The sequence below is a fragment of the Nyctibius grandis genome, chromosome 8, assembly GCF_013368605.1.
Source record: "Nyctibius grandis isolate bNycGra1 chromosome 8, bNycGra1.pri, whole genome shotgun sequence".
Classification (NCBI taxonomy): Eukaryota; Metazoa; Chordata; class Aves; order Nyctibiiformes; family Nyctibiidae; genus Nyctibius; species Nyctibius grandis.
Window position 1 is genome coordinate 1,815,729 of NC_090665.1, and position 13,713 is coordinate 1,829,441.

Here is a 13,713-nt window from a genome sequence, read left to right on the forward strand (position 1 = left end):
GTACCGGGGGTGGAATTAGCATTTATTCAGATCCAATTACGCACGTCTCCGCCGCGATAGGCAGCGATTGACTGTTAACTCCGTTTCAAGCAGCAGAGCGGGTCCCGCGGCCGGTGAACCGGCTCCGCTTGTCCCCGCTCCGCCCCGGGGGGCATTTTCGGTACCGGGGGGATCGGACACTGGGGTCCCGACGGGAACACACCGGCCCCGTGCTGCCGACCGCGAGGATGATCGTCAGCGGCTCTTCCAGCCGTACGTTTCGTTTATCCTCACGCAATGCCCGTGGCGGGGAGCGTGTGCTCGGAAACTCGCGTTAAACTAACCAAATCCGGCAAAAGACGGAATAAATCGTTCCGTTCCGCTGCTCGCCGTTGCCCGGCGGAGGCTGGGCTCGGCCCGGGCCGTGCTCCCCCCGCGACGAGGGCCCTCCCTGCCCCGGGGCACAGCCCGGCCCCGCTGCCCTGCCCACGCTGCGGCGGGGGTCGCTGCCCCTTCGGGGACGATCGTCAGCGCCAGGAAACACCGACCCTCGTGAATCGCTTCGAGCTGAAACGCGAGACCCCCCCCCGCGCCCCGCGGAGCCCGTCACCCGCGGGGGGGGCGGACGGCAGCGTGCCACGGCAACGCGCCGGTAAGTCGTTGCGGTGCGTTCGGTGCGGGCAGCGCGCCGTGGGCTGCTGCAGCCGCCCGTGGGCAGCGGGGACCCCGGGGCCGGCCGCGCGCCCCTCGCCGCCCCTCACGCGCGGTGCGCGGGGGCTCGTCCCGCCGGGGCGGCGAGCGCGCCGCATCGATGCCTCGGCGCTCGGCGGCGCTGCCTGGCCGCGTGGATGAGCTCGGCGGTGGCTTGCTGCTGCCTGCCCGCCGCCCAGGAAGGCGCTGAGCTCAAACCGGCAGCCGCGGCCCGGCGGCCTCTTCGCTCCCGCGGCCCGGCCCGGCCGCTCCGCCGCTCAGGTAACGTGGTGGGGGCCCGGTGGCGAGCGCACCCCCGGCAGGGACGAGGCAAGGTGCCGCGGGCCGCCGCCGTGGGGGCCGGGCGCGGCCTGCGGCCTGCGGCCTGCTGCCGCTCCCCAGGGCCGCGGCGCGCTGAGGGGACGCGGCGGCCTCCGGCTGCGGACCGGGGTCGGGGGGTGGCGGGGAGGGCCCGGGCCTGCCCGGTGTTGCCGTGATGATGCTAGGGCCGCCCTGAGGACGCGCCGCTCGCGGACCGGCCTGGTGCGGGGGGTCCCGCCGGTGCCGGGCTCGGCTTCCCGGCGGCCTGGCGCTGCCGTGCGCTCTGGGGCGCGGGGGGCTGCGGGGCACGCCGTGACCGGCTGAGGAGTGATAACCGCCGCCATAAACGCGTCCGTCTGGCCCTGGAGTAGCCTCTTTCCGCGTGTGCGGGCAGGGGAGAACGCACCGCCCTGCGCGGGGCAGCGCGTAGGGAGCAGCGGTGCCGGGGCCGAGCAGCGGCCAGCAGCCGGCTGGGGAGCAGAGCGGAGCCCGGGGCGTGTTCCTCCTGACTCCGGTCGGATTTCCCGGTGGAAACTGGCACGGAGCACTGGGAACTGCTCTCTTCCCAGTCTCTTTCAAGTCTGTTTTTGCTCCTGCTGTGTGCTAGCAGGGCCCCGCTGGTGTGAGTGGGGAGCACATAGTGTTTGTGATGGACAGTTCTGTCCCTGGCACCTGCCCTTGGAGCACATTTATATTTCGGTTCATAGGAGGAAATTATTCATGTAGAATCTTACCTTCCCAGCTCTTGTCTGTGAAATCGTGGGTAAAGAAGGTGTGGGATTTGGTTTCTTCACTATCTGATGTGCTGTTTCTGGCAGCAGACATTTTAGGTATTTTCATTTTATATTTCAGCTAAATACAATTCTGGATGCTACTTTTTCAGAGAAGAAAGAAACTTTTTTGAACAGTTTATCTGTTCTAATGATCTGAGACAAATTTTAAACGTGCAATTTTAAGTGGTTCAGCGGGATCCTTTACCCTACGAGCAAGGAAGATATTTACAACTTGATTTAAAATAACTATTAAAAGGTGTATAAAGTTCAGATAAACTTAGTTGATCTGTAAGCTTATTCTGAAAGTTGCTTACTTGGAGCAAATGCAGATTGATTAATGCCCTTAGTGAGCTTACCTGGGTTGATCTACAATAGGAATGTTTGTAATTCTCATTGCCTTCAAGAATGGAAAATGTAGGTCTGTGGTGGAAGGATAGTTTGTAGAATTAAGAATTATTGAGCAAAAGATGGCTTGTGGAGGCCAGCTCTTAGCAGATAAGCACCCTACTAGGATTTAAGGCCTTGGTTCAAGTCCCCACTTTGCTGGTGGTGTCCTGGATAACCGTGGGCATGTGACGTCTCCTTGAGCCTGGCTTTTCCCACACGTTGAAATTTAAAGATTTGAAGCTGAATTAAGGAACACTCTTTTTATAAATAAATTGTTCATTCGTGATTTTGAATTGAGACAAACTTTCTTCGAGTTCAAAATTAATGATTTTGAAAAATAGCGTGGATGTAATTGTCAAAGAGGATGTCCTTTAAGTAACCAGAAGGCAGCGTTCTGGTGTGTTTGGTGTCTGTGGATTCTTGTTCCTATGAGAGATTGTAAGAAAGTAACTGAATTCCTGTGATTCTTTGATCTCTAGACTTTCTTCCGAGGTGAGCAGTTATGGTAGCTGTGCTGGTAGATGCAGTTCAGGTCTTCCTCCTGTAGTGATCTGGAAACTTGGCTAAGAGAGGCACCACTGGATAAGTATGTAAACTCAGCAACAATTCAGCTTGCTGCCCTCAGAAGAACAGCCACCGTGTTGTCTTTTCTAATCAAATCTCTTGCTCTACTGAGAGCAGTTTTTCTGAATTGCAGAGCTGGGACAGTTTCCACGTAACTACAAGCCTGGTGGAGGTAGATACAAAGGTAGTCTTAGATCTGTACACACACAGAAGCTGTCTGAGAGGGACTTCTACCCTGTTTGTGGTTTCCCTTGTAGTAACACTGACTCCTGCTTCTTAGCTAGTGAGTGTGTTTGTTGAGGACTTAGAATAAATTTTACTCCACTAGCCTGATTTTCTGGCTGAAGCTCAAGTAGCATCTCATCCTGACTTGTTGATTCCCACCCATAGATACACTTGCACAGTTCAGCAGGAAAGAAGGGGATACTGAGATGGTTGCAGTATATTTTTCCATCAGTGCCCTTCTAATCGGTTAGAATTTCTCAAAGGATCTTGTTTGTAGAGCTTTAACAGCACAAGTGGTTAGTGATTATTGCAAGTCAGTTATAATCAAGGTTTCTTATTAACTACCAAACATAAATTGTCTGGATTTGATGCTGAACAAACGCAGAGGTTATTTTGCCTCCATCACTTCTGGCTGCTGCTGATAACTAAAGATTGTATTGTTTATTTGGATGCTGTGCTCAAGGTGTAGTCAGCTGCAGTAGTGTTTACTGGATAGCAGCCTCTGATTAGAAACAACCAAATGATATTATTTTCTTACAATCTATGGTAAATACAATAATAATTTGAAACATGTTTGAAAATAGATATTACACACTTAAAATAATGCTAACATCTATGAAACGAGATTGAACAAGGGCAGATCAAGGAGTATATACTTCTTACTATGTTTTGAAGTGTACCTTACTCTCTTTGAACAGATTTTTCTAGAGAAGTCTGTTTCCTGTGTCACCCATGTTTTCTTTACAGTTTTAAATGCAGGGTGGGAGGTTACTTAGCTGTTTGCAGGTGGGCTTGGTAGCACTGTTTATAACTTTGCCAAATGGTTTGAAGTTTTTGATGTCGATGTTTCTCTTGCCCAAACGCGTGTATGGGAGTGTGCGCTTTGTTTTCACTTCAACCAAAGTGTTGCAGCATCAGTTTTCAGAAAACTTTCAGGTAGGAAAACCCCATGAGATGCAGCACATGATGCCATGTAATGAGTCTTAATTTTTTGTGTTTGTCTTTTCTTTCCCCCGTCATTATTTTGCTAATTAAGGTTCCCTGAGTGATCTTCGTTCTCCTCTGCGATCTGTAGGTACTATGATACAGTCCTGTGTGTGGAAATGGTATATGGACCACTGCTGACCCACCAGAACAACTCTTCCATCTGTCAGGCTTCAGCTGGTGTGATCAGTCAATGCTGGCAATCCCTTTTCCCAGGTCTGTTCAGGAGTATGGAGGGAGTAGGCAGTAGTCAGGGAGAATACTAACCTGTTGTAGGTCTTGATAATTGACTACTCAAGTGCTATGTTTGTAAGAGGTGTCTTTGCAAGAAAATGTGTGCCATGTACTGAAGGGATGGTCTAAAGACCTGGTGAAAGATAGCGCGTGTCAGACAAGTTTGTTGCCTTTGTGTGTTCAAGATATCCCCTCAGGAGGCACCTACTAGGACTCGGCTGCACAAGTTGTCCCAGGATTGACAGTCTGCTTCTGGCAACCTCTTTTCCAGTGGATACTCTAGAATGTGTAGGGCATCAGTCACCTGTGTGCCTTTGTCCTGTAGCTCGGCCACAGTAAACCCAGCGCTCCTGCAGCTCCTGAAGCTCAGGTATGTGCATGTGTGCTGTAGGGCTTGTCCTGTAATAGGGGAGGGCCGTGGCATGTGGTTCTTCTTTGGTCCTGATGACACAGAATTGAGATTTACGTAGTACATTTCACTAGTTTTATACTCCACTTAGTCCAGTTGTGTGTCCAAATGGGAAAAGAGCTGATGGCAAAGCAAGGAAATTAAACAGCAGACGATATATATGTTGAAGTGTAATGTTCTGACTCGTAATGATATCCCCATCAAGCAGCAAATATCTCTGCAGAAATGTCTTTTGTACTCTTTGTTTCTCTGGTCTCTTTTATTAATCTTGCTGTCATGAGCTGTGGTCTGTGAGCTTTTAACTTAAAATCTGTGTATTGTAGTTCCATCTTTCTGAGCAGTTCAGCTTATTTTAAGTTTGAGATTCAGGTTCATTTGAAATCGTTCTATCAGTATGTATTTGAAGAGCTTTATTTTACCGTTCAATAACTGTTAGTACCTTGGAGCTCAGTAAATCTTTTACTACAAGGGGAAAAAATAAAATGACTGCACAACATGGTGTGTTGATATAAATTGGCATTCCTCTGCAGAATTGTAAATTAAAGTCATAGTTCCTTAAATGAGATAAAATAGTCTGTAAATACTGCCTCTTTTTCACAATCTGTGTGGAATAACTTTAGTAAGGTGGTAGAAATAACTTCATTTTAAAAAGAAACGCTCTTGCATGGCAGTTCATCCTCCTAAAATTCTGCTTTTTTAGGTGCACGGAGATTTGCTGTTTTAAGTTGAATGTTTCAAAAATGCTTTGTTTAGATTGTTAACTGAAGGACCAATTCTAAAGTGCTGAAAACAGAAACTATTGAGAAGTGAAGTACTGTACAGAGGGATTTACTGCAGCAAAGCTTAGTAGTGACTAATTTGTAGGCACTCCTGGCTGCAGGAGTGGAACCGGTAGCTCCGAGTTGCGTGCCGAAGAGCCGTCTGCCATCCACAGAGACTTGGCTACATAGGAATGAGTTTATGTAGCTGCTGTTTTGATTGTGGCAGTAAGCAAACTCCAGTGAACGTCAAAGAAAATCCAGATACCTGAGGGACTGGCTTGTATTTTGCGTTCAACAACTGTTGGATAAAATATGGAAACTCTTCTTGAAGTAAATGCCAGGTCCAGAACTTGGCAGGAGAACTTCCCTTTGACTCTTGAGCTTAATTCCTCGCCCCAGCTCCAGGGGTCCGGTGGTCCTTAGGAGGAGCTTCAGCACTGTGGGAGGAGCGTGTCCCAGTTTGACAAGCAAACCTGCGCCTCTGGCATAGTCTTCAAATTCTGGCAAACGCAGCATTGGCCGTATATTTATTGTACTTTGAATGTAGCTACCTGAAAGGCTCCCTTGGGAAACTTGGTCACAATTTGACTTTGCAAATCCCATGCCTGCTTGGGTCACAGAATCGCAGAATCAATCAGGTTGGAAGAGCCCTCTGGGATCATCGAGTCCAACCATTGCCCTGACACCACCATGGCAACTAGACCAGGGCACTAAGTGCCATGTCCAGGCTTTTCTTAAACCCCTCCAGAGATGGTGACTCCACCACCTCCCTGGGCAGCCCCTTCCAATGTCTAATGACCCTTGCTGAGAAGAAATGCTTCCTGATGTCCAACCTGAACCTCCCCTGGCGAAGCTTGAGGCTGTTTCCTCTTGTCCTGTCGCTAATTGCCTGGGAGAAGAGGCCGACTCCCACTCCACTCCAACCTCCCTTCAGGTAGTTGTAGACTGCAATAAGGTCACCTTCAGGGTGTTCAGGTATATCAGCGTAGGTGTGTAGCAAGTATGATTGTGTGTGAAACAGTTTTAGCTGTCTTGGGAACGTGAGGGTGAAAATGTAGGTTTAAGAGACTTTGTCTGTTAAACTCTTTTGTTCAATCATACATTTTGACCGAAAGGCCTAGATCAAGGCCTAGCACAATCAAGACTTGTATTTGCATGTAAAACTTCTGTGAATTTAAGCATAAACGTACTGAATGGTGAATTTCTTTTGTTCTGTTTTCAGTCCCTACCTGGGAGTTTAGGGTCTGCTGCCTAGGTGACAAAAGGTGTGAGGAAAGGCAAAAGTTTGTATCCAGAAAATGAACAAGCTCAACCTGTTTATGCTAGAAATATGGGGACCTGTAATATTTCAGTGTTGGTTAAAGACAAAGTAGTTTAAAGTTGAGTGGATTTAAACTGAGAACCAAAATCAACCTAACTCTAGTTTAAATTAATTTAAAAATGACTTTCTAGAATTTTTTTCTCAACTCATGTTTTGATTATGACAAGTAGGACAAAAATGTACATTATTTTAATTGCACAACCTAAAAACACATTGAGTCACATGAGTAGCTGAAATCAATAGACTGCATTCTATTGATTGTGTAAGTATTATGGATCTTCATTTATAACTGTAAATTAAACATATTAAAGACGCTGTACTACTCACTGCGTCGCATCTTAAAGTGTAATATCAGATATTAGAAGTATCTTACACATGACTCCCCAAATTTCTGAAAAATTAATATCTAAGGCAAAAATGTAAAAATAAGCTAAAATGAAAATATGTTCTGATGTAAAATGATTTTATCAGTGCATAAAATGGTTGCGAAGTATCTTTTGTGAAAATTTACAACAAAATATTTGATACCATAATAAATTAATTCAACTTTGCTGACTGTAAATTTCAAGTTACTTGGTAACATGAATTTGTTGACGCCTTAGATTAAAATCTTGGTTTGCATTTTTTGACAACTTTTTAAATGGTATAATGATATGTTTGTTTATATATGCTCACACACTAAATATTTTTTAAGTATATATAACAAGGTAATGTAGACGTGAGACTTTCTTACAGTTTAGAATTTTTGTTTTTATGTAGTTTAAAAATGGGACGTCGCTCCTCGGACACAGAAGAAGAGAACAGAAGCAGAAGGAAAAAGAAACACCGCAGGCGTTCGTCTTCAAGTAGCTCCTCGGACAGCAGAACATACAGCCATAAAAAATCTGGAAGGAAATCAAGGTCAAGGTCGCGGTCTCGAGATCTCCAGTCTCGCTCACATTCTTATGAGAAAAGGTGCATTTCTAGTAATTTCCTGTCTGTTGTGGTTGTTTACAGATCGAGCTCTTTTATATTATGGCAGGAAGTAGAAGTGTTTGAATCCGATGTGTAGTCAGTTCTAGGCTGGAATTTTATAGCAAAGTTTGCTCTGAATCTTGGAAGATGTGGCAATATTTTCACTTACATTTAAAGAAAAAAAACAAAACTACCACCACCACCACCAAAAAACCTAAAACACCTTCCCCTTCCAAGATGCAGATCCAGAGGTAAATTCCTTATTAAAACAAAACGCAATCAACAACTTTTCCTTTCTCCTCCTTCTAAATAATGAATTTCTAGTATCTTTTTTGAAATATAGTAGTTCATATATTAATGCTAGTTTGAGAAGTAGTTTCATTCAACTAGTTCCAGACTATTCTGTGTTACTTTTTTCTGTTGTAATAAACCAGGTAGGTCTTGGTCTTTCCAGACAACAAGGTAGCCTTTCTCAATAGAAAGACCTGGGGAGCTTTTTAGTAGGTCTATAAATTTGCTGTAACAGCTACTTTTCACCATTATTTTTGCATTTTTTTATGTGTACAGAATACAGTAGTCAGCCAGGTGTTTAGAACACAGATCATGTGGCTATATCTATCAAATTTTTCTTGACCCAACATTATGTTTTCTTCATAAGAGGCTCCTTTCAGTACCTGACTGTTTTGGATATCCTGGTTGTGTCTTAGTCTGACTTGTGGTGATCCTGCAGTCAAACTGAACCGGTGGTGGTCAATTTATTAGTAAGTGGAGCTGGAAGATACTCATTGTTTCTAGTTGCACTGTAAATATTTTAGAAAGGGCTCCTGACAAACCTTTCTTCAGCTGGCAGAAGGGTGTGTCAATGAGGGGCAAGCTGGCTGGTTGTGGGGAGTTTCTTATTTGTTTATTTCCATCCCCCCTTTTTTTTGTTCCTGCTCAGCATCTACATAGAGCCCTTGGGGGACACAGTGAGATGACATGGGCTTCGATGCCAACAGTATGCTGATGACATGCTGCTTTATGAATCTCTTTAGTCCAGTGCAGGCATGGCTATCTCGCAGATAAAAACAGAGCTCGAAGGGAGATTAGAGTCTGGATGAAGACCAGTTGACTTAAATTGAATCCAGAAAAGACGAAAGTGTCTGTTTCTAGGATCTGGCTGGCACCTTTGCTTTGCCCTTAGTTTAGGGCATTTGCTTCTGGCAGTTAAGTCACTGTTACACGCTGGGATCCTGCTGGATTTATCCCTGACCCTTAAGAATCAAAAGCAGCAATCTCTAGGATTACTGTTCTTCATCTTCCTTTAGCAGGAGCGTTGCATTCCTTTTTCAGATGAAGACCTGTTCTTTGGCAGTTAACTTGGATATCTTTTCCAGTTTGGACTGGTGCAGCACTGCTTGTACGTAATAGAGCGACTGTTCCCTTGTGCCAGACAAGCACATATCACATTAGCTGCATCCTGAATTACAGAAGTGTTTCTGTGTGGTGGTGTATTTTAATATTAGTCAAACATAATAAAGGCCAAAAATATGGAGGCTTTCATAAGGATTGCCATTGTTATTCAGTTAGCTGTTAGGGAGATGGAGACGGAGAGGAAATTTTAAGGTTAAGACTTGGAAGGTATCCCTCCCTCCAGTTTTGGGATTAGTTGGTTTAATTTATGTATTTATTATCTGTTCTTTTGCCTTTCTCCTATGTGTATTTGTTCTTTGAATAAATGAAACGGGGAGGCTGGGTGGGAGGGGAAAGGGAAGATACCTTTCTGACTTCTGACTGAACTCAGGAGAAAACTTCCAAGCTCAAACGGAATACATTAACACTGATTATTTGATTACTAATAGTACTAAAAAAAAAAAAAAAGGTGGGAGGTCTGTCTACATTGGCTCAGAACAAAGACTGTGCGTTATGAAAGCTGAGATAACAAATCTGTAAGGTTATATATACACATAAAATATTTTTAGGTATGCATAATTTAAAATACATTTTTGTGTTTACATTTTACGTCTGTACATAGTATGACTGGAAATAATAATTGTATAGAGTAGCAATGCAGAAGTTAACATGTTGTGAATTTCATTTTTAGTACTGGAGTTGTAGTCCTTATCCCATATGGTGTATTTCTAGGTTCTAAATGTTTCTTCAACCCTAGATTTGGCAAAGAGGGAGTGAGTTCCAATGAGCTGGTCATGGGACTGAAAACCATTGAGAGCTGGGTTGTGTTCCTGGCTTTGCCCTTGAGCTATTGCATGATTTCAGGCAAATCAGTTAATTTCTGTTTCTCTGTCTACCCTTTTTTTGTCTTGGGATGTGTATTTTAGAATATAAGATCTTTAAGACAGACGTTGCCCATGTGTATGTGAATTACTTATTACACTGTAATAGTGGTATTTGAGGCTTCAACAATGTAATACAGAAACCACAGGTTTGTATGTCCCTTTTAAGTAAACTGTTAGGGTTTTGGTTCCTGTTTGTTGTTTTGGTTTTTTTTTCCCCTGAAGCAGTAGCATACTAATAGCATGGTTTTGTTTTAGACGCAGACACAGATCAAGCAGTAGTTCTTCGTATGGTTCGAGAAGAAAACGCAGTCGTAGCCGATCAAGGGGCAGAGGCAAATCCTACAGGTCTCAAAGATCAAGATCAAAAAGTAGAACGAGAAGGTAAGACTCTTTTCTAGGAGAATGAATTATTATTTCTGCTATATTATTTAAACATTCATTTAGAATCTCCATATAGTTTCTGAGTTTGCAATATATTAGAAAAAATGGTTGCAAGTGATCGTCTAAACTACATGTCACTTGGAACTCTTCCTAATTTGAAATCTCTATGCTGTGCTTTTGATGTACTAAATCTTTAAATTACACTGGTGGAACAGTTGGTTTTGAAGATAAGTTAGATATTTTGCATTTGACCAAGGGCAAAAAACATTAGTAGTCACCTTGATTTAACTGTCATAATCTGAAAAACTTGTGGATTTTTTTTGATTACTGATTTCCATAACTCCCACTCATAACGCTGCTCCCTGAAGATGGGACTGAACTGGTATTTTCTCATCTGTAGTTCCCTTGGAAAGAGATGAGTATTTAGTTGTGCAAATTTTTCTTAATATTTAAAGATATCTATGGTGCAGAAATTTTTGATAAATTGGATTGTGTCAAATGGATATTTTCAATAATAAACATAATTTAAGTATTTAAGTCTTAATCAGATGTTGCAAATTGTATTATAAAATTGCTTCATACTTCTGTAATTAAAAAAGCTCAGTTTTTTTGTGTGTGTATTTTTCAGTTGAAAAGTTTAAATAAAGTTTATCCCTTTATATCAGAATTACTGTTAGCATTTTCTATTGAATTTAAATTAATTATTGAGTGTATCAAGCAGATCAAAGCTTTTTTGGTATGTGTTTACGGCTCTTCAGCCAGGTAGTTCTGTGTACCTGCACCAAGAATTTAGCAAAACATGTTATTTTCCTATACCAAATGGGTAGAGCTGTTACCTCTAAATGTTGAAAAATTGTTGTTGAAGGATGTGAATGTTTCACTTTCTCTTGTTTGTATTCTCTCATGACTTATTCACAGCTGTTCATTATAATAGTTGCCTGGACACTTATTGCTACAGTGCCTTTGTAGTAGCAATTTGATTATTTCAACTGTCTGATCTCTCTTTGGGTACACTTACCATCTGAGCTGTACACCCCAGATAAGCTACTGCGCCGTGTGTAGAAATATTCCTGTAAATATCCACTGTTTTTATAACAAAATCAGTTTTAAAACAATGAAATGTCAGAAGAATAAGGTGAAAATGAAGGTGTTTTTCAGTATTTTTCATTATTCATCATTAGGAAATATGCTACCCTAATTTAAAGATCTCTGTTTTATTGTAGTAAGTATAAATTGCAGATCTCATTAGACATAGTCTAATGGTCGTCTTTTGCAAGGGATTTACTGCTGTTAATTGTCATTGCAATATAAGGAAATTATGCACCTAAAAACTTTAAGAACGTGGCTACTGTTTATTTCTTTTTGTGCTAGGAAATATTGTATGTATAAAATTTTATGTATAAAATATAGTCGCTTTTTAGTACTATAGCTACAAAGGTATAGCTGCAGGTCACTTTAAATGATATTACTATTCACAGACATGGTTCTTCAGGGAAAATATTTATAAATAACAGCCTACATTATAACAGAAGAGTATTTTGGCATGTTAAAAGCACTAAACTAAAATGTTAAAAGCATCAAACTAAACCCAACAGGACACATTGAATCTTTTATTGTAATTTTTTTCCAAGTCTGCTCTCTGCTGTAATGTTACACTGAGAAGCCACGGATTAATCTGATTTCTGGAGAAGAGTTAAATAGGTTGCAGAAAGCTGCTCCTGGAGGCCCGTGTTCTCCCTGTTCGTTAGCGTTGAGGCAGTCGTAGCGATGCTGAATAGTTCCTTTCTTTGCTGTCTCAAAACCTGTCTCGTGCACTCGATCGAAGGTATGAGCAGCGTTCCTGAGAGGACTGAGTGTGTTATGATTCTTCAGGCTGGAAAAGAGATCGTGGGGGAAAGAGGGAATGGGATGGAGGAGTATTAAAAAAAAAAACAAACCCCAAACGAAAGGTGTGAAAAGATGATTACGGAATGAGTGTGTCCTTTCTCCTCCAGTGTAAACCTGGGGCAGGCGTGAAGTGAACTAAGGCTGCTGGTGGCAGGTCCTGGTCAGACAAAAGGAGATGGTTCTTGTGTATCACATAATTAAGCGGTGGAAGCCCTTGCTGTTGGTCGTTGTGGATACCAGAAGTTGAGACGAATTAAAAAAGCAGACAAGAAAAATCCATTCAAAGCTGTTAAGACAAATACTGTCTCTCTGCATTTAGAAAATGCATGCATTTGTAGTGCTGAAGTGGAATTCTCATAACAATTTGGCATCTGTAATTCATTATTTTTTTTGTTTGGGGTTTATTTTCATATACCTTTTAAAGGTAAGTACTGAAGAAAACACTTAGGTAAATTAGGTAATAAAATGATCAGCAGTAACTCGGGCAGCCACCCTGTGTTAGTGGAGCAGAGTGTGTTACCCACTGAAGTCTTCTTGTTATCTCCAGCTTCTGAATTGCCAGTGGCAGGGAGTGAAATCTACTGACCCACCTGGAAAGCAGCAGTATGGGATTGGGCAGTGAAGTGAAGATGATCTCTGTGCTACTTGTATCTGTGACGTTACTGTTGTACCTTCAGGACTTGAGCAACAGGGATTATTTTTTTTCTCCCCCCAATGGGAATGGGACTAACACTAGACAACTGGTTTCATGTTGGAAGTCAAAATTCATTACATGGTATCTTTAAATCACTGGATTTGGTTTTGGCATAAGTCATGCAGATGGCACAAATTCTGTACCCCATAATGTCTTTTGTCCCCATAGTCCCCCATCACATTAAGCCAGTTTGTTTTTCAAGGTAGTGAAAATGTTGGTAAGAGTATATGTGGCTGTAATATAATTCTTTTTAAATAACTTCTCTAACGTAGGTGTTCTGTTTGAGTGCATGATTTACAGAACTCCAACTGTGTAAAATACTGAAATAGCGAGTTTTAATTTGAAAAATTATATTTATACAGTTACATGTTTTAAAAATATTTTAGTAGGTATTGTTTGTAACCTAAAAATATTTTTTGTACTTTATTTTAGAAGATAAGAAAACTTGTGCATATCATCACTATTTTATTTTAGATGCGTTTTTTTAGAGTCAAAAAAGTGGGGCTTCCTAGTAATGCTATAAATTTGAAGCTGTCCTACAGCAAGATAGTACGATGCAAATATGACTTAATAAGATCACAAACTGAATTTCAGCAAAACAACCAAGATTTACATTAAATTAGGAATTTTAAAACCGATTTAGTTTGTTTTACTGAGCATTTGCTTAATAACATTTCGCCTTCTTGCAATCTTTTTAAAGACAATAATTCGTCTGTGAAATGCAGGCACATCCTCAGTAGAAAAATTGAAAGCAACAGCTCACTTTCTGAAACCACACATATAGTGATATAAAGAAATATTTCAGCTCCACGAAATTTAATAAATCATCCCATTTCCTAATTTGATCATATTAGATGCTGATGTGGAAGGAGC

At 42.3% G+C, this 13,713-nt stretch overlaps 1 protein-coding gene across 3 annotated transcripts in view; it reads left to right on the forward strand.

The window, feature by feature from the left end:
• The first annotated feature begins 855 nt into the window (after positions 1–855).
• The window catches only part of RSRC1 (arginine and serine rich coiled-coil 1), a 150,344-nt gene continuing 137,486 nt past the window's right edge, over positions 856–13,713 (forward strand). For 2 of the 3 annotated variants that reach the window (XM_068406657.1, XM_068406655.1), the window contains exons 1-4: positions 856–951; positions 4,015–4,139; positions 7,408–7,602; positions 10,134–10,259. In XM_068406657.1, coding sequence (XP_068262758.1) covers positions 4,117–4,139; positions 7,408–7,602; positions 10,134–10,259 — 344 coding nt within the window. In that variant the 5' untranslated portion in view covers positions 856–951; positions 4,015–4,116. The remainder of the gene's footprint in view (positions 952–4,014; positions 4,140–7,407; positions 7,603–10,133; positions 10,260–13,713) is intronic. The other variant, XM_068406656.1, reaches the window with a different exon arrangement.